General features: G+C 44.9%; 1 protein-coding gene across 1 annotated transcript in view; it reads left to right on the forward strand.

Annotated features, from left to right (window-relative positions):
- Positions 1-20,804, forward strand: part of LOC144479192 (signal peptide, CUB and EGF-like domain-containing protein 3) — a 399,824-nt gene that overhangs the window by 89,147 nt on the left and 289,873 nt on the right. The window contains exons 2-3 of the mRNA XM_078197827.1: positions 5,837-5,959; positions 7,933-8,058. Of these exons, the coding sequence (XP_078053953.1) occupies positions 5,837-5,959; positions 7,933-8,058 (249 nt within the window). The remainder of the gene's footprint in view (positions 1-5,836; positions 5,960-7,932; positions 8,059-20,804) is intronic.

Genomic DNA, 20,804 nt, shown 5'->3' on the forward strand with positions numbered 1-20,804 from the left:
GGATTCCTGGATCATTTGAATTGCTGGATTGCCCTTGGGTGTCTCATATGCACAGGCAATTGGTTCTAACTGGTATTTGCTTCTCAACAAAAGAAGCCCTGCTGGATCAGGTGTCTGCTGCCTTAGGAAACTACCCTGGGGAAGTAGCCATTCCTTCAACCTACATAGAACAAATGAGATATTCCATAGTAACACAAAAAAAAGACATCTCAGTCATTGCCAGATCTCAAAATGGTCCAGATTCTGGGCGCGGGCGACAATGCAAGCGAAGGATTAAAGATAAGCAGAATGAAATTGAAAGCACCTTTAGCAGATCCGGCTATTACATTGCTTCAGTGTTATTGAAATGTGATAATGTGGTGAATTGTCCAAAAGAGAAAATGTAGCACACTTAACATGATATATGATGAAGAGAATTCTGAGGCAGTGGTTGATGATGATGATGCATCCAAATAAATTATACTGGTCACAAAGAATTTTGACCTGTGACAAAAGGGTTAGTTGTGGATTCCTTTAACAGTACAGTACTAGGTAGTGCATGTACTTCAACAGCATGTGGGACAGATTGGTTAAGATGTCATCTTGATTCACTTAACTATGTTAAAAGATGCAGGTGCCATTGATGAAGAGTTCATGAGGCTATTAGAAAAAGATTAGTGAGAAGTGTGAAATTTGTTTTAAAAAAGTAACAAAAGGACACATGTAAATCCGATTGTAAGTCTTGAATTGGCATCTGACTTTAATAAGGTAATTGCAGAGGGTCTAAAGGCATGGGTCAAGGACAGAAAAAGTGTTATCATTCTACATTTTATAGACCTGGAAAACAAATTTAGTCTTTCTATAACAAAACATATCAAGGAAAAAAGGGTTACTGCAGAAAAAATCATGGAAAAATGGATGGGGGCCAGACTTGGTCACCTATAAAGTTTCTGACTAATGATGGAGGGGAATTTGCTAATCACAGGTTCAGAGCCGTGTGAAAATATGACTTTTTTGTAGCCCTTCCCCGGCTTCTTGTGCCTCCACTTCACTGAGATCCCCAATCTGGGATTTACCTGGGCTCCTCCCTGTGATGAGACTGCCTGTAGTTCCAGCAGTGGCCACCATCGCTGACTGGCGCTGCTGGGACCACAGAGCGGCCAGCTATCTGGTTGGTTGGCAGCTGTGTAAGGCGGGACTTCCCACTGAGATGAGGCGCGAGTCTTGCACCGTGTTAATACTGTTCCTAACGTTAAATTGTTGTGGGGCAGCCATCAAGATTGTGGGTTGGCTCACCCACCAACGTAGTTGGGAGGGAATGGGGTGGGGACCATGACACCCAGTGAGGTCCAGCCTATAATATATGCATTTAATGTTACTTGGGTAATCATTCCTTGTGAAATAATGGGTCTGATTCTCCAATCTCGCCTGCAGCTGGGATTCTCCAGTCCCGCTGCTCTGAATGGAGATTTGGCTGAGCGCCAAATTCTTTGTTCTCACTGGCAGCGATAGTGGGGCGTACGAGACTGGAGAATTCCGGCCAATATATACCCTTATGAAAGTGAGAAGTCACCTGGAGCTTGCTCACTTGGAACAATTGGTCGGGGTAGGAAGTGCGTGTTTGCAGTGTGTATCTCTGCAAATAAATTCTCCAAAAAGTGTGTCGCTCAAGCTCCATCCTTCGCCTTCTGACCTCTGACCTGGGAGAAGGCTGGGGGTTGGGCAAAGCACCAAACCCATTTGTCTCTTCAACCAATGCTCATTCAAATGACTTGTAGCTGCAGGAGTCCAGGAGCCATTGGATAATGACCAATGATCCCTCCATAATCCGGGGGCACTGAGGTCAATGATAACTCTCTTGCCACTCCCCTGGTTGAGTGCTGTTAATCAGCATAATTGGGAAATTAAATCCTCCCGGTTATTATTATTCACTGAATTGTTGTTCAGCCTGTATAATTCTGTTTTGAGATCATCATAGATGATGTTACCATAGATTCCTGCAGTGCAGGAGGTGCCCATTCGGCCCATCGAGTCTGCACCGACCACAATGCCATCCGCACAGCCCCATGCATTTACCCTAGCTAGTCCCCCCTGACACTAAGGGTCAATTTAACATGGCCAATCCACCTAACCCGCACATCTTTGGACTGTGGGAGGAAACCGGAGCGCCCGGAGAAAACCCACGCAGACATGGGGAGAACGTGCAAACTCCACACAGACAGTGACCTGAGCTAGGAATCGAACCCAGGTCCCTGGCGCTGTGAGGCAGCAGTGCTAACCCACTGTGCCACCGTGCCGCAAGATGATCCTTGCATTGTTCTCATGAAGTATCAGGAAGCTCTTTGAATTGGTTTGACCAATGAAAATGCCATCTTAATTAGTTTTGTTCCATCTTAAACTTCTTTCAGATGCAAATAAGATCCAAACGTATGAAAAATGGAGGAATGTTTGTTCAATTCAGAACCAACAATCAATTAGGTTCAGTTTAAGAGACCTGTTGTCAAGCTTTGAAGGTGGCCACGCAATTCGCCTTTCCTCTTTGACGCTCAAATATCAGGAGCAGTGCTAGACATTGTCACTCTGTGCTGAACAACATGTTAGACAGCCAAACCCCTAAAACTAACTTCTTTATTGTGGAAACCAAAAGAGAAAACGCTGGAAAATCTCAGCAGGTCTGGTAGCATCTGTAAGGAGAGAAAACAGCTGACGTTTTGAGTCCAGATGGCCATTTGTCTTACCTGCTGTGTGTCTACCCGAGGGAGAACTCCCGACACACGACCACTTCTCTACCTGCATCATCCCAGCGTCCATGCGAGTACCCGGGCTACACTTACATTTTCTGCCAATTGTACTGTAAGATTTAGAGCTGATTTTTTGCCTCAATAAGGAGCCTGAAAGAAGTCAGAATTTGCTGGCATCATCCTGCCTCTCCCAGGTAGAGCTATGCCCGCAAGAGGTGGGCAGCTAATTAAAGTATCTGAAAGGCCAATTGAGGCTAACTATCAGAGGTGGACTGGGTTTTTCCAATCAGTCTGTGGGACCCTGTGGCATCGGAAACAGGCCAGCTGGCCAGAAGCAACCCCCTGGTGACAGATAAAGGGAGCCTGTGCTCCAGACAGGCATTCAGACCCTCCCTGCCAATCTGATCACAGCTGTGACCACTCCACGCTGGCATCGTGGCCATTTAAAAAAAATTCTATATCTTTACAGTTGCTGAACGGGGTGCCTCAAGATGGAGACTCCCTCCCACTCCCTTACCATCAATGGCAGACTGCAACTCCGTCTGTGCCGAAGGGCCTTCTACTGGTCCTGCAGCTTCGAGAACCTACCCACTGTCACCCTCCAGCCACTAATTGGTCAATCTAGGGAATCTCAGTGCTGGGTGAATGCTCCTGACACAATGCGGGTTCCAGACTCCCATTGCCTTCCCTTCTTGGCTTTGCTTCAGTGCCACCAGATCTGGACTGACAGCAGTATCCCAGTCCCAACATGCCACCTCAGCTGCTGAGTGACTGCACGGTGTGATGGTGAAGGATTAAGGTCGCTAACTCAAAGCTTTAAAAGTAACTGCTTCCCCTAGAAAAACACTGGTGAAGAGGTAGGTAGGAACATGACCTCTACTGAACACTTTGTAAAAAAAACTAAGCTATACTGACCAATCTAAGATTCAACACGTTCTGACTCATTCTCCGACACTAATATTAGCATCATCAATATTATTTGTTCTCATTGGGTCAGGTTGTTTATTTCTTATTATTTGTCTTTTTCTTCTCTGCTAATCCATCACTATTTCCACACCCTCTTCCCCCATTTTACATGTTCTTATTCATCTCTTCCTGCTTTATTTCTTCTTTTGTTTTGGATATTTTGGCATTTGGGGTGCCAGTTCTCGGTACGCCGACACCCGGATACGACAGGATCAGCGTACAGTCATGTACAACAATGCTAGTTGAAAGGTCAAGCTTTAACAAGGTGTATTTTACCCTCATTCTCCTACCCTCCCTTTCCCCTCCAATCCTCCCACGAGACTTATTTTGGAAAGATTGGTAAATTATCGATCCGTCTACACTTGATTGAGATGACAGAGACTTATTTTACTCCAGAGGAGGCAGAGGGAAGAGTCTTCAAGTTAGCGAATGGAGCCCTAATTTTAACTCATAAGTTTGGTTTGCAGTGGTGGGGTGAACGTTAAGCCACTTTAATTCCCACATGATGTTCCCTTATCCTAAGTGAGCCACCCACTTGATTCTGGCAGGAATAAGTACCTGGCTGGTGAGCAGGAGTAGGATTTTGGGAGGTCATTGATTGATTTGGTTTGATTTGATTTATTATTGTCACATGTATTAACATACAGTGAAAAGTATTGTTTCTTGCGCGCTATACAGACAAAGCATACCGTTCATAGAGAACGAAACGAGAGAGTGCAGAATGTAGTGTTACAGTCATAGCTAGGGTGTGGAGAAAGATCAACTTAATGCGAGGTAAGTCCATTCAAAAATCTGACGGCAGCAGGGAAGAAGCTGTTCTTGAGTCGATTGGTACGTGACCTCAGACTTCTGTAGCTTTTTTCCGATGGGAGAAGGTGGAAGAGAGAATGTCCGGGGTGCATTGGATCCTTAATTATGCTGCCTGCTTTGCCGAGGCAGCGGGAAGTGTAGACAGAGTCAATGGATGGGAGGCTGGTTTGCGGGATGGATTGGGCTACATTCACGACCTTTTGTAGTTCCTTGCGGTCTTGGGCAGAGCAGGAGCCATACCAAGCTGTGATACAACCAGAAAGAATGCTTTCTATGGTGCATCTGTAAAAGTTGGTGAGAGTTGTAGCTAACATGCCTAATTTCCTTAGCCTCCTGAGAAAGTAGAGGTGTTGGTGGGCTTCCTTAACTATAGTGTTGGCATGGGGAGACCAGGACAGGTTGTTGGTGATCTGGGCACCTAAAAGCTTGAAGCTCTCGACCCTTTCTATTTCGTCCCTGTTCATGTAGACAGGGGCATGTTCTCCTTTATGCTTCCTGAAGTTGATGGCAATCTCCTTCATTTTGTTGACATTGGGACCTGCTGGGACAGTTCTGGTAAAGTATAAGGTGAGGGGAAGGAGCATGTGGTTCAGGGCGGAGAAGTCCCGACATCCTCCATTCATCCCGAATGGACACCACACAATGAAGAAGCTACCTCTGGCTCCACGTTTGGGCCTACCTCCAGATTTGTTTGACAATCTTGGCGCTGGTCATTGGTTGTACAGCGACATGTTAAACTCACGCCAACATCCTCGTTCTGTCATCTCATCCTCACCTGCTGTTGATGAGGGCACGCATCCTGAAACATGCTCGTTAAATTGACAGCAGACGTGACTGTAGTGAAATCCCCATAAACCTTCAAATCCCCATAAACCCTGTTGCCGCTAGGTACAGGATTGGGCTGTTAAAATTGGTCATGGGGTCTTCCTCCTCGTAAAGATATTAAAGGGAGAAGAATTTGTACAAAACTGAATTATAGAATAAGAGTAAGAATAAGATTTATTCATGTCACGAGTAGGCTTACATTAACACTGCAATGAAGTTACTGTGAAAATCCCCTAGCTTCCCCTATAGGGGAAAATCCCCTTTAGCTTCCTCATGTGAAAAACATTCAATTTTACCACAAATATATCTGACTTACTGTCAGATTACATTACGTTTTCTCATGCCTTCGACTAGTTAGTATCAAATGCCAGGCAGATAGGCAAACAGTCTGTACGCTGACAAAGCAGTATTAGACCCAAGACTAATGGATTTTTCACATTCCACAGTGGATTATTATGGTTAACACACCACATAGTAATGATCCTTTTCTAACATCTCATTTTTTACTGTTTCAGATGTTGATGAATGTGTTGAAGGAACGGATAATTGCCATATTGATGCTATCTGCCAGAACACCCCCAAGTCATACAAATGCATCTGCAAGTCTGGGTACACAGGAGATGGCAAACAATGTGAAGGTAGCGTAATCATATTAGAAAATTCACAACATGGTATCATTTAATGAACAATGCTCTTTGAATTTGCTTTGCCTTTATTTTACATTGACACCAGTTGAGATAAAATCCATGTCAGTCTCACCCTGCTAGAAGCTTACACATTTGGCCCGCTTCTGTTTTTTAACTGTCTCCATGTATTTTAATTGAAATTGATGTTGTTTCCAGATTTGTACATTCACCAATATCAGTGCCAAATATTTTGACATTTGTTGGAAGCTTTATTAAGGTGCTGTCATGGGAGAATTCATTGTTGATGTTGATAAATCTAAAACAGTAAGAAGCATGGTACTTCAAAGACAAAGCCGCCATATGAACCCACTCATCATTTCTCGTGCAGTTATGTTTTGAATTACTGCTTCAAGTGGTTCTCAATTGTTCATCACTGCTTCACATTTATTACACACCAATATTTTCCCATACCTTTTGTAAGGACGGGATTACTTTGTAAGTAGTATTCAGGATAGTTTTGTCAACTATGCAGGGAATAGAATACTTTCGTCCCAAACTGAAGATTATAACATTGATTCTCTTGAACTGTCATGCTGTCAATTAATAGACCCTTTAATTTCTGTTACTTATTATTTTGGAGCAATACCTGAAGCCAAGTTTTTGACATTCCTTGTCATGAGATACTACTCATTGTTTTACAACTGATAAATTAAAGGTTTTTAGCAGAGAACTTGTTGCTTGGACATGTTCACAACTGACACAAAGATACCAATATAACAAGAGAAGAATGCTATATTATTGGTACATTAGGTATATTATAGGTATATTATAGGTATGTTATAGGTATATTATAGGTATGTTATAGGTACAACGGTCTTCAACTTCTTGTTCACCTGAAGTTTCGAACATATGTGTGTTTCTATTTTAGGTTTTGGTTGACCCCGCAAAGTTCCACAATCCTTTAGAGCATATTAAAGTTTATTAGTCACAAGTAGACTTACATTAACACTGCAATGAAGTTACCGTGAAAACCCCCTAATCGCCACACTCCGGTGCCTGTTCAGATGCACTGAGGGAAAATTTAGCATGGCCAATGCACCTAACCAGTCTTTTGGACTATGGGAGGAAACCAGAGCACACCCACACAGACACGGGGAGAACATGCAGACTCCACACGGACGATGACCCAAGCCGGGAATCAAAACCGGGTCCCTGGAGCTGTGAGGCAGCAGTGCTAACCACTGTGTCACCGTGCTGCCCATTATAAAGCTAGGAGCACATTTTAAAATGCTGTTGAGTTTAAGCTTTGCATGTTTGTGTGTGTGATTAAACTCAATTAATTAGTATTTCAATGTTCTGAAATGAGCAAATCGCCACAACTACCAATCTTCCTTCCAATGTATTGGTTTCCATTTGTCAAATTTTATGACAATAATTTTCTGATTCCAGTCTGTTACATTGGGTGAAATTCCACTGACTGATAGAAAAGTAACTAACATGTGTTCCTGTTCAGGCCTTCTTGTGTACTTCTTGTATCTTCTATACACAAATCCTATCGATTGTTAGTCTGTGCTAAGATAGGCAGTGTTTGCCTTTCATAGAAGTGGAAGGTTCTTTGTGCTTAAGAATGGAGTGATCTGCATGGTTAGTGCACGTGTAGAATATAATGCAGAATATTTTTAGCCAGTGTTGGGGACTTTTATTAGCTCGGCTTATGTCAATTGGAGGACAGCTCGCAATGATGGGATACAGTTGATTGGCCCTGGTGTAACTGCAATGTTTTTAGTTCCTTAATGCACATCGTAAATAATTCTCTTAGTTGATGAATGGGGATACAATGACAGGTATCAGATAAGTTAAATAATTAAGTGAAAGAAATAAATAAGCTCCAACCAAGAGAATGGGAAGCCTTCCTACGCTGCTTGAGATAAATCAATTTCCTTAACGTTTTTGGTTGACTTAAATTCCGATTAATTGCCTTCCAGATATTGATGAATGTGACAATGAGTATAATGGAGGCTGTGTCCACGAGTGCATAAATATCCCGGGAAATTACCGCTGCACATGTTACGATGGTTTCAAGTTAGCGCACGACGGCCATAACTGTCTTGGTAAGCACTTAAATCCCGTATTTATTGTTAACCACTCTATGAGATATAGTCATTCCTCTAGTCCATTCTTCGAGAATTTCTACTCTGGATCCGACCTAACAAATATTTACAGCGTGACACAAGAATCAAAGATTTCAGGTAACCAGAGGTAAGCCAGGTGTTGGAATATTAGCCAAAGTAGATGATTGTTATGAGAAACAAATAGTGAAGAGATAATTCACGTATAAATAATCTGGAGGCTTTATCCACTGTGCATTGTCTGCTTAATTTTGATAAGTTGCCAGTGTTTACAGCACTTCTGAGGGGAATGATGCCTATTGACTTGAGTGCGATACAAGGAGAAACAAAATAGATTTGGCTCACTAGTTCAAGTATGATGTGGAGATGCCGGCGTTGGACTGGGGTGGGCACAGTAAGAAGTTTCGCATCACCAGGTTACAGTCCAACAGGTTTATTTGGAATCACGAGATTTCAGAGCGCTGCGTATATCAAAGTATAGCATTGATTTGATGTATGAGTTCACCTAATTACTAACTAGGGAAACTGTGATAACCCCCAGGACTTGCATGGGGAATTGACCTCCCTGTAGGGCTCAAAATACAAGCTCCACCTGGTAAGGCAGTTACCAATCACGAGGGAGCTCGTAGTCTACAAGTCCTACAGGGAGATCATTCAGTGATTTCCCCCATGCAAGTCATAAGAACATAAGAAATAGGAGCAGGAGTAGGCCATCTGGCCCTTCGAGCCTGCCCCGCCATTCAACAAGATCATGGCTGATCTGAAGTGAATCAGTTCCACTTACCTGCCTGCTCCCCATAACCCCTAATTCCCTTATCGATCAGAAAACTATCTACCCGTGATTTAAACATATTCAACGAGGAAGCCTCCACCACTTCAATGGGCAGAGAATTCCAGAGATTCACCACCCTCTGAGAGAAGAAGTTCCCCCTCAACTCTGTTCTGAACCGGCCCCCCCCCTTATTTTGAGGCTGTGCCCTCTAGTTCTGGTTTCCCTTCTAAGTGGAAAGAATCTCTCCACCTCTACCCTATCCAGCCCCTTCATTATCTTATATGTCTCTATAAGATCACCCCTCATCCTTCTAAACTCCAACGAGTACAGACCCAATCTGTTTAATCTGTCCTCATAAGCTACACCCCTCATCTCCGGTATCAACCTGGTGAACCTTCTCTGCACTCCCTCCAAGGCCAATATATCCTTTCGCAAATAAGGGGACCAAAACTGCACACAGTACTCCAGTTGAGGCCTCACGAGTGCCTTGTACAGTTGCAGCAAGACCTCCCTGCTTTTATATTCTATCCCCCTCGCGAAAAAAGGCCAACATTCCATTCGCCTTCTTGATCACCTGCTGCACCTGCAGACTGAGTTTTTGCGATTCGTGCGCAAGGACCCCCAGGTACTGTACACAATACTCTAAATTCGGCCTCACCAATGCCTTATATAACCTTACCATAACACTCCAACTTTTATACTCAATACTCCGATTTATGAAGGCCAGTGTACCAAAGGCACTCTTTACAAGAGATTTGCATTCTAATCAGTATTCTGTAACTTGATTTTGTGTCTCTCTGCCCTGTTTGAGAGCAGGTTTCCACTCCATCTGACAAAGGAGCAGCGCTCCGAAAGCTAATGGTATTTGCTACCAAATAAACCTGTTTTACTTTAACCTGGTGTTGTTAAAACTGTTACTGTGTTCTTCCATTGAGCCAGTGTCTTATCCAATTTACTACCTCCCCATGTATACCTAGCGACTGAACTTTCCTAACTAACCTCCCATGAGGGACCTTGTCAAAGGCCTTGCTGAAATCCAGGTAGACAACATCCACCGCCTTCCCTTCATCCACTTTCCTGGTAACCTCCTCGAAAAACTCTAATAGATTGGTCAAACATGACCTACCACGCACAAAGCCATGTTGACTCTCCCTAATAAGTCCCTGTCTATCCAAATATTTGTAGATCCTATCCCTTATCACACCTTCCAATAACTTGCCCACCACCGACGTCAAACTTACTGGCCTATAATTTCCCGGATTTCTTTTGGAACCTTTTTTAAACAACGGAACAACATGAGCCACCCTCCAATCATCCGGCACCTCCCCCGTGAATACTGACATCTTAAATATGTCTGCCAGGGCCCCTGCAAGTTCAGCACTAGCTTCGTGGGAATATCCTGTCCGGTCCTGGGGATTTATCCACTCTGATTTGCCTTAAGACAGCGAGCACCTCCTCCCCTTTAATCTGTAAAGGTTCCATGACCTCCCTACCTGTTTGCCCTATTTCCGTAGACTCCATGCCCGTTTCCTCAGTAAATACGGATGCAAAAAAACCATTTAGTATCTCCCCCATCTCTTTTGGTTCCATACACAGTCTACCACTCTGGTCTTCAAGAGGACCAATTTTATCCCTCACTATCCTTTTGCTCCTAACATACTTACAGAAGCTCTTTGGATTTTCCTTCACTCTGTCTGCCAAAGCAACCTCATGTCTTCTTTTAGCCCTCCTGATTTCCCTCTTAAGTAGCTTCTTGCACTTTTTATACTCCTCGAGCATCTGATGTGTTCCTTGCTGCCTGTACATTTCACACAACTCTCTCTTCCTCTTAATCAGTGTTACAATCTCCCTCGAGAACCAAGGTTCCTTATTCCTATTTACTTTGCCTTTAATCCTGACAGGAACATACAAACTCTGCACTCTCAAAATTTCTCCTTTGAAGGCCTCCCACTTTCCATTTACATCCTTACCAGAGAACAGCCTGTCCCAATCCACGCTTCCCAGATCCCTTCTCATTTCATCAAATTTGGCCTTTTTCCAGTTCAGAACTTCAACCCGAGGACCAGATCTATCCTTATCCATGATCACGTTGAAACTAATGGCATTATGATCCTGGATCCAAAGTGTTCCCTCACACTCACATCCATTTCTCCCGGCTCTGACTATATTAATTATTCAACTGGGTGTTCCGTGCTGTACTCCGTGGCGGGGAGCGCCTGATGGCATGTAGTCGTATCTGGGCGTCATATTGAAAAGGTGCCCAACATCACTGGCCCACCACTGAAGACAGAATATGGACATTCTTGTTGACACCGAATCTGGAAGATCCATCTGTTCCCCACACCCACGGCTGTGATGCTCTGGAGTCCAGGGTTGATGGCGGCCTGCGTCCTGAACTCCAGAGACGGCCCCAGGCATTGTCCAGGTGAGTCCCGATATCTGCCTGCCACATTGTGCCAGACATGTTTCACACTGCTGTGCTTCCCCGCTGTCTTTGTGGAGAATCGCACGTGGTAGATGGTTCTGGTCGGGCCTTCATCTGCATCTCATTAGCACAATACGTCGGCTTCCAGCGGGTTTCCTGACCTGCCGTGCCGGGCACCAGTGGAAGAAACCGCGGGATGTTCACGCTGGCATGAATTTGATTTTCCCACCAAATCCTCCTCTCGCCAGTCATTGACCCCGCCAGCAGGGTCACTGGAGAATTCCACCCTTTGAACCCCCATGAGCATTGGCCAAAGTTAATGGGGGGATTTTCCTCCCCTATTTTCGGTGGGTGGGAACGGTGGAGGGAGCGGAGAATTGAAGGGGGGACCCAAAATGGCTTTTACGTTGGCGGGATTTCCTTGCTTGATCATCCCCAGCCCCACCAGTGACGTAATGGGGGTTCCCCCCATACAATGATGGGAACCCCTGTTGAATATATTTTAATGTAATGAGCGGGCCTCCTTGCTGTAACATCCCCCACATGAGGGCACAACCTCAGACTAAAGAGATGATCCTTTGGAACAGAGATGAGGAGGAATTTCTTCAGCCAGAGAGTGGTGAATCTGAGGAACACTTTGCCGCAGAAGGCTGTGGGGGCCAGATCATTGAGTGTCTTTAAGACAGAGATAGATGGGTTCTTGATTAATAAGAGGATCAGGGGTTATGGGGAGAAGGCAGGAGAATGGGGATGAGAAAAATATCAGCCATGATTGAATGGCGGAGCAGACTCGATGGGCCGAGTGGCCTAATCCTGCTCCTATGTCTTATGGTCTTCTGGTCACACAGGGAAGTTCCCCAGCACCCAATATCTTATGGGTTGTGGGTTTTAAACAAAAAGAAAAAAGATGTGGTTTGCACACGTAGATTCAAAATAACAACAGCAGATTAATGGTAGGAGCTGCTGCCTGTACATAATAGAAATTGAAACTAAAGCAGGAGCCTGTGAAAGACCCCAATGACATCACCATCAAATCATCTTAAAGCAATCATGCAACCACTTAAATATATAAAACAGCTCCGGGGTTGGAGGGGAGGGTGCCGGGGAAATGGAAGGGGAACGTGTGTTCTGTGAGGGAGGTGCTGGGGATTCTGTGTCCATGGGGGGGGGAGGGGGGTAGATTCCGTAATGACGGCCGGGATGCCCTGATCGGTCATTAACTGAGGTTACAGGTGGGGCAGGCCCTGCCACCATTGTGGGACATGCCTGTTCATCGTGGGATATCGTGGGTCATGCCCGTTCAGTTTTTATTTTTGTCTGAGCGTTTTTAAGATGTGGCTGGAAAAAGTTAGCAGTATACCGGCGGATTATACTCCGTTTTTCCCACAGCCGGCGGACTAGACTCCACTTTTCCCGCCTGAGTTCACACTTAGACAAAAAAAAAGAAAATTCCACCGAATGAATAATAGGTGCAGAGTAAAACGTATACAGGATTCCTGAAATTCTGAATCACAGAACGTGGTGGGATTAAGATTAGTTTAATTTTTGTGAAGAAGTTGACCACATTGGTTGAATTCACTCCCTCAAGATTATCTTCAATATTTGTGTGTGAAAGGCCTTGGAGATATTTGTGGCAGGGTGAGATAGTGTTTCCTCTGGCTAGGGGAGTGGTGGTCTAGAACAAGGTGTCAGGGTTCCAGGATACAGGGTTGGCCATTTAGGATTGAGATGAGGAAAGGATGGTGAACCTGTGGAATTCTCCACCACAGAAGATGGTGGAGGTCAAATCACTGAAGGAAGTAAATCGATAGATTCCTAGCCTCTGAAGGTGTAAGGGGTGAGCGCTGGACTATGATGTTGAGATAGAGGATCAGCCATGATCATATTGAATGGTGGAGCAGGCGCGAAGGGCTGAATGGCCTCCTCCTGCTCCTATATGTCCATGTTTCCTCAGATATCTAAATTGTTAGCCAGTGTTCCCTTCAAACTGCACGTTATGTATCCATAATCATTACATAGAAACATAGAAAATAGAAACAGGCGTAGGCCATTTGGCCCTTCAGGAAGTGTAGTGGAGAACATGCCCCTGTCTACATCAACGGGGATGGAGTAGAAAGGATCAAAAGCTTCAAGTTTTTAAGTGTCCAGATCACCAACAACCTATCCTGGTCCCCCCACGCCGACACTATAGTTAAGAAAGCCCACCAACACCTCTACTTTCTCAGAAGACTAAGGAAATTTGGCATGTCAGCTACGACTCTCACCAACTTTTACACATGCACCATAGAAAGCATTCTTTCTGGGTGTATCACAGCTTGGTATGGCTCCTGCTCTGACCAAGACCGCAAGGAACTACAAAAGGTCATGAATGTAGCCCAATCCATCACGGAATCAGCCTCCCACCTATTGATTCTGTCTACACTTCCCCCACTGCCTTGGCAAAGCAGCCAGCATAATTAAGGACCCCACGCACCCCGGACATTCTCTCTCCCACCTTCTTCCATCGGGAAAAAAATACAAAAGTCTGAGATCACGTACCAACCGACTCAAGAACAGCTTCTTCCCTGCTGCCACTAGACTTTTGAATGGACCTACCTCACACTACATTGATCTTTCCCTACACCCTAGCTATGACTATAACACTATATCATGCACTCTTTCCTTTCCTTCCCTCTGTACAGTATGCTTTGTATAGCGCACAAGAAACAATACTTTTCACTGTGTACTAATACATGTGACAATAATAAGTCAAATCAATTTTAAAAATCTCCGCCATTCACTTTGATCATGGCTGATCATCGAACTCAATATCGTAATCCCACCTTCCCCCCATATCCCTTGATCCCTTTAGCCCCAAGAGCTAAATCTAATTTCTTCTTGAAATCAGACAACGTTTTGGCCGCGTATTGGAGTGCTGTAAGGAACAAACAGCAAGTGACCACTCACTGTCTCAGGCTTTGAAGATTAATCCGAGACATTAAAGATTAAACATAACACATTGCGAGCGCAACAGGAATTCATCACTTTCCCACTGAATATGGAAATTTTCCGTTTATATTCCTGTCAAAGAGCAGTATAAATAATTCTGTTCTTTTCCAATTGGAGAATTGGGTCAATGGATCTTCGTGGAAGTATGTGCCGTTGTGCCAGACTTATGAATAGTGTGTTTGGTCAATGCATCATCTCTGGAAATGTGGCTTCTTTGTTTGTATTAACTGACCTTAATTGCCAGTGATGGTTGGAAGGTGACCTGCACCGTACAGAGGACTCATTTTATTGTGACTCACTTGGAGACTGCCGCAGTGCATCTGATGCAGTCCTCTGTCCTTGGGGAGTGGGGAAAGGATATTGCAATGTGCGTAATCATTGGGAAAATGTCTGTTGATGCAGCCTGTTGGACAGAGCAGACGCTCCTCTGTCTCATACCTGGACCAGTTTCAAAGGAATTCAGTCACTTTCCTTGGCTGCATAAAGGAGCCACCTTCATACAGCCAGCATTTGTTGTGTCGTAGTGATTTCTGCTCACGTAGATGTCATATCAAATCATAGAAACCCTACAGTGCAGAAGGAGGCCATTCGGCCCATCGAGTCTGCACCGACCACAATCCCACCCAGGCCCTACCCCCACATATTTACCCGCGAATCCCTCTAACCTACGCATCCCAGGACTCTAAGGGGCAATTTTTAACCTGGCCAATCAACCTAACCCGCACATCTTTGGACTGTGGGGAGAAACCATCCTCGCCAAGGCCATCCCCACACTCTCACTTCTTGCCTTCAAACAACTGCACAACCTCAAACAGACCATTGTCCGCAGCAAACTACACAGCCTTCAGGAGAACAGTGACCACGACACCACACAACACTGCCACAGCAACCTCTGCAAGACGTGCCGGATCATCGACACGGATGCCATCATCTCACGTGAGAACACCATACACCAGGTATACGTAGGAAACCCACGCAGACACGAGGAGAATGTGCAAACTCCACACAGACAGTGACCCGAGCCGGGAATCGAACCCGGGACCCTGGAGCTGTGAAGCAGCAGTGCTAACCACTGTGCTACCGTGCCACCCAGTGTGGGCTTCCAGTCCGGAGAAATGACCACTAAAGGTTTGAGTTCAGCTTGTAGTCACATTGCTCGGAGAATCACTTGAAGGAAGTTACTGTGAAATGAGATCTTGACTGCTGTGAGAGCGCGTATACTGATACCATTGCCTTTTCCCAAGTGCCAGTACAAAAGTCAAATTAATGTGCCCAAATCATGGTGAATATTACAAAAGAAAAAGGAATTAATCTCATTATAATGAGTGTTTTTCTAAAAAAAAAATGGATAAAATTCATTTGGAATCCAGTAGCTTATTTAACCATCAGTATTTCAGGCGAGATTCTTCAGCCTCCCAGCCGCGTGTTTGATAATGGTGGGATTCTCTGGTTCGACCGCTATTCATGGGAATTCCCACTGATGCCACCCAACGCTGGCGGGAAACCCGGCCGAGAATTCCGGCCTCCATGTTTGAGACTAAGTCCTAGATTGGCTAGTCCCACCCGATGGGAACCTTGGCAGACGGGATGGATAGTTTGCCTGTTGACGTTGGATGAATAGGATGAGAATATAGGGGTACGGGCCCCGGAAGGGTAGGGGTTTTAGTTCAGTCGGGCAGCATGGTCGGTGCAGGCTTGGAGGGCCGAACGGCCTGTTCCTGTGCTGTAATTTTCTTTGTTTATTGTTCTCTGTTGGGGTGGAATTTCAGGTCCCATGGTGAGCAGGACTGGAAAACCCCACCCTTGGATCCATTGGACTCCGAGCTGATGGAATGTAAGTGGGCATTGTGAAATGAGCTGTGGCTGTCTCTATCATCGAATCTCTACAGTACCAAAGGAGGCCATTCAGCCCATCGAGTCTGTACCGACGACAATCCCTATCTCAGTGGACTCTGGGACCCCACCATTGACGATCTTTTTTATCTTATTGTTATTTTTTATTAGCGTCACAAGTAGGCTTACATTAACACTGCAATGAAGTTACTGTTGCCACACTCCGGCACCTGTTCGGGTACACTGAGGGAGAATTTAGCATGGCCAATATACCTAACCAGCACGTCTTTTGGACCGTGGGAGGAAACCGGAACACCCAGAGGAAACCCACGCAGACACGGGGAGAACGCGCGGACTCCACACAGACAGTGACCCAAGCCGGGAATCGAACCTGGGCGCCTGGCGCTGTGAGGTAACAGTGCTAACCACTGTGCCACCACATTTCTCATAAAGATGATGGATGACTGTGTGGAAAATAGAAAAATGTTATGTTGGCTGTCGATTTGTTACACGAACCTGGCTCAGAATATTGGCGGTGGTAAAATCCGAGATTTCCTTCTTTTTTGTTAAACAGCTTTTTGTGTTGCTAGGAAAGGAAGGGCCTCGCCAGCAAGGCACACATCCCATTAAAGAATTTTTTAAAAATTAGACAGGCTGTTTTGGTTCCCAATTTTTTTTGTCAGCAAATTATTACATGGTCCTGAAATAATCATCTCATTTTCAACTTCACTATCCACAAACCTATTCACCAGTTTGTGGAAAATACTGTCCGGATGGGAGAAACCCTTCTATACAATGGTGCATTTATGAAAGTAACACATCCCCATACGACACTTTGGGCAAACAATATTTAAAACCAATGCAATTCATCAGGTGTTTCAACATTTTATAAGTAATGAGTAGCTTGACTGATTCTCCAGTGTTCAGAGCTCACCCCACCAGTGTGATGTCGTGGGGTCCACCTCTATGATTCCTTTCGCCAAGTATCAAAAATATGGTGGGAAAAGCCGCCATTGGAGCCAGCAGGCATCACTGTCCTTCCTGCATGAGTTGGCATTTAGTCAAAAAGATTCTGCCCGCTGTGTTCATTTCATGGAATCCCTACAGGGCAGAAGGTGTCTATTTTGCCCTTGAAGTCTCCACCGATTCTCCGAAAGAGCACCCCACTTATGCCCAGTCCCCAATCCTAACCCCATAACGCCGTGCATTGATCATAACCAATCCACATCTTTGGACTGTGGGAAGAAACCAGAGCACCCGGAGGAAACCCACGCAGACACGGGGAGAACGTGCAAACTCCACACAGACAGTGACCCAAGCCGGGAATCGAACCCGGGTCCCTGGCGCTGTGAGGCAGTAGTGCTAACCACTGTGCCACCGTGCCACCCTGTACTTTCTGCCTGAATTCTAATGAGGCAATTCAAGCACTCCAAAGCCATTGCATTTCATTATCTCCCAACTTCCTTTCCTCAATCACAAACACACCATACATACAAAACAGTGAACTCGATAACATGAGGTGAAAATGCCACATTTTAGATCTGCACAACCATGATCTCGGATTCTCTTCAATGTTAAAATACCGCCTGACATGTGGAGGATATTGAATTGCGTTAATAAGGATCTGCTGGCATAGATCAGCTAGATAGTCAACACCTTTCCCCAAAGATAGGGGAGTCTAAAACTAGAGGGCTGATACACCATCAATTGAGCAAAGACTAGTTTGTATGCAAGAACAAATAGGCTTTTATTAGCAAAAGACTTGGAGCACACCCATGCCGATGAACTGGTCCAGACTGAGGCAGGGGGATGGGGAGCAGTCGCCTTTATACCTGGACCGGGGGGGCGGAGTCTCGGGTAGGGCCGGCAGGGATGTGTCCAGGCATGTCACATATACAGGTAATAAGCTAACTGTGGTTTACCACAAGGGCATAGGTTTAAGGTGAGAGGAGAGAGATACAAAAGGGTCCAGAGGGGAAATCTTTTCACTCAGAGGGTGGTGAGTGTCTGGAATGAGCTGCCAGAAGCGGCGGGTACAATTTTGTCTTTTAAAAAGCATTTAGACAGTTACATGGGTAAGATGGGTGTAGAGGGATATGGGCCAAACGCGGGCAATTGGGATTAGCTTGGTGATTTTAAAAAAAAGGGCGGCATGGACAAGTTGGGCCGAAGGGCCTGTTTCCATGCTGTAAACTTCTGACTCTCTGCGAGAGCTACATTTCATACAGTTTGCTGAGGACACCTAGTGTCACAGCTTCCTAACGCCAACCGGAAGGCCCAGACTTATTTTTAAACACATTTACATTACAATGCTCATTTTTAATTGGTGGGAAACACCACATTATTGACAATTTTTCCAACTTTGTCTCTGCATGCCAAAACAACAATCAACGTACGTTGGTTATAAATGATGGCCGAACTCTTAACAGAGACCACTGAAAATTTCACACATTTGCATTGTCACAGTTTTATCAGACTGCTTCACAGTTTTAATTAGCTTCACAGTCTGCTGAATGAATATTCAGCTTACATAAATCAATTTGTGTGTTCAATAAACCTGTTAAAAGACCTGAGTAAATCATGGAAGGTAAACAGTAGTGCAAAGAGATCATTGCCTTCAAAGAATGACAGTTTGTCCCACATATGAGATTCTCAGTTAAAAGAAAACTTTATTCCATCAGTGCCTTGTCTTCAGTATTTCTTTTCACCAGATCAGTCCACCTAGCCCTCTCCCCTCTGGGGGTTATACTCACCTTGGTGCCCTCTCCAGGGGGGCCCTCCAGGGCCTCCATTGAATGAATCCAGTTCTTCTGAAGCTGTTGTAAACCTCGCCAACATGCCGTCAAAGTTAAAGTTTATTTATTATTGTCACAAGTAGGCTTACATTCACACTGCAATGAAGTTACTGTGAAAATCCCCTAGTGGCCACACGCCAGCGCCTGTTCGGTTACACTGAGGTAGAATTTAGCATAGCCACTGCACCTAACCAGCACGTCTTTCAGACTGTGGGAGGAAACCCACGCAGACACTGGGAGAACGTGCAGACTCCGCACAGACAGTCACCCAAGTCAGGAATTGAACCCGGCTGTGAGGCAGCAGTGCTAACCACTGTGCCACCATGCTGCCCATGCTGGCGAGGTGTGATTGTTTAGTGTGGAGGGTCATGTGATAGGGATATCCATTCATATTCACATTTATTAAAATCCATTTAAATAAGATTCACGCTCATTGTGGGCATGTACCTCATTATGTCACTGGCGCGGAGCGGGCAAAATCGGGAATCAAGATCTTGTCACGGAGTATCCCGTTTTCTCCACTCTGATTGGATTCTGTGCCTATGTTGCCATTAACGCTCACAGCGAACCCAGGAGCAAAATCGCCCCCTATTTCTTTTAGTTGAAGTCTTGCACCTGTACAAATTATTACAGACAGTTGAGGCCTTCTTTTCGAAATTCCAACCGTATTGAGTTCCTATTAATGCTTTAAACCTCCCAGAACAGACAAACAGTTGTATGTACTCCATGCGGTACAATGCAGTGACGTTCGGATAGGAAGTGCCAACCCACAAACATCTGAACCAAATAATTTTTTGAATTGGATTTATTCTTAAAAGAGAGCTGGATTCATTTAATAAGGAGCTCAATGGTGGCAGCTGGAGACTGAGCGAGACCGAGTGTTAGATCTGAGAATTTGGTAAATGAGAGAGTTTTCAGGTTTGATTTCTTTCTGAAATCAAATCAAGATTGTATTTAGCATTTAGCTCAATTATGACAGTTAATTGTAGCCTTTTTCAGTTCAATTCATTGTTGAACAATCTCATTGTCCGAGGCAGCTGCAATTAGTGAATTTGGTGACCAGCCTGAACTGGTCTCCTAAGTTAGTATAAATACAGCGGGTTCAGCAGATGTATGAAGCAAGTCACACCGAGACTGAGTGCATAAATCTGGGAATTTGGCAAGTGAGGGAATTTGTTAAAATTAAAGTTTATTTATAAGTCACAAGTAGGCTTGCATTAACACTGCAGTGAAGTTACTGTGAAAATCCCCTCGTCGCCACACTTCGACGTCTGTTCGGGTACACTGAGGGACAACTTAGCATGGCCAATGCACCTAACCAGCACGTCTTTGGATTGTGGGAGGAAACCGGAGCACCCGGAGGAAATCATGCAGACACGGGGAGAACGTGTAGACTCCGCACAGACAGTGACCCAAGCCGGGAATCGAACCCGAGTCCCTGGCGCTGTGAGGCAGCAGTGCTAACCACTGTGCCGCCGTGCCACCCTTTGAGGGAGATCACATGAGTAGTCCAAGCTAGGGAGGCAGAAACAGTGAGATCCAACAGCTGAAGCCCAAAGGTATTAATTAGGTGTAAAGGTAGATAGATGATGGATGAGTTTTAAGTTTTGTTTTCTCCTCTTAACTTAATCACAGAATTGTTCCAGCAAAAATTGAGACCATTCAGCCCACCATGCCTGTGCCAGCTCTTCAAATGAGCAATGCACCTAGTGCCCTGCCTTCTTCTCTAACTCTGCACGGCCTTCCTTTTTAGATAATAATCCTATTCCCTCTTGAATGCCTCGATTGAACCTGCCTCCACCACACTCTCAGGCAGTGAATCTTAACCACTTGCTGCGTGAAAAGGTTTCCCCTCATGTCTCCATTGTTCCTTTTGCCAATTTCTTTAAATCTGTGCCCTCTTGTTCTCGATCCT

This window comes from Mustelus asterias, chromosome 25 (assembly GCF_964213995.1).
Source record: "Mustelus asterias chromosome 25, sMusAst1.hap1.1, whole genome shotgun sequence".
NCBI classification, from domain to species: domain Eukaryota; kingdom Metazoa; phylum Chordata; class Chondrichthyes; order Carcharhiniformes; family Triakidae; genus Mustelus; species Mustelus asterias.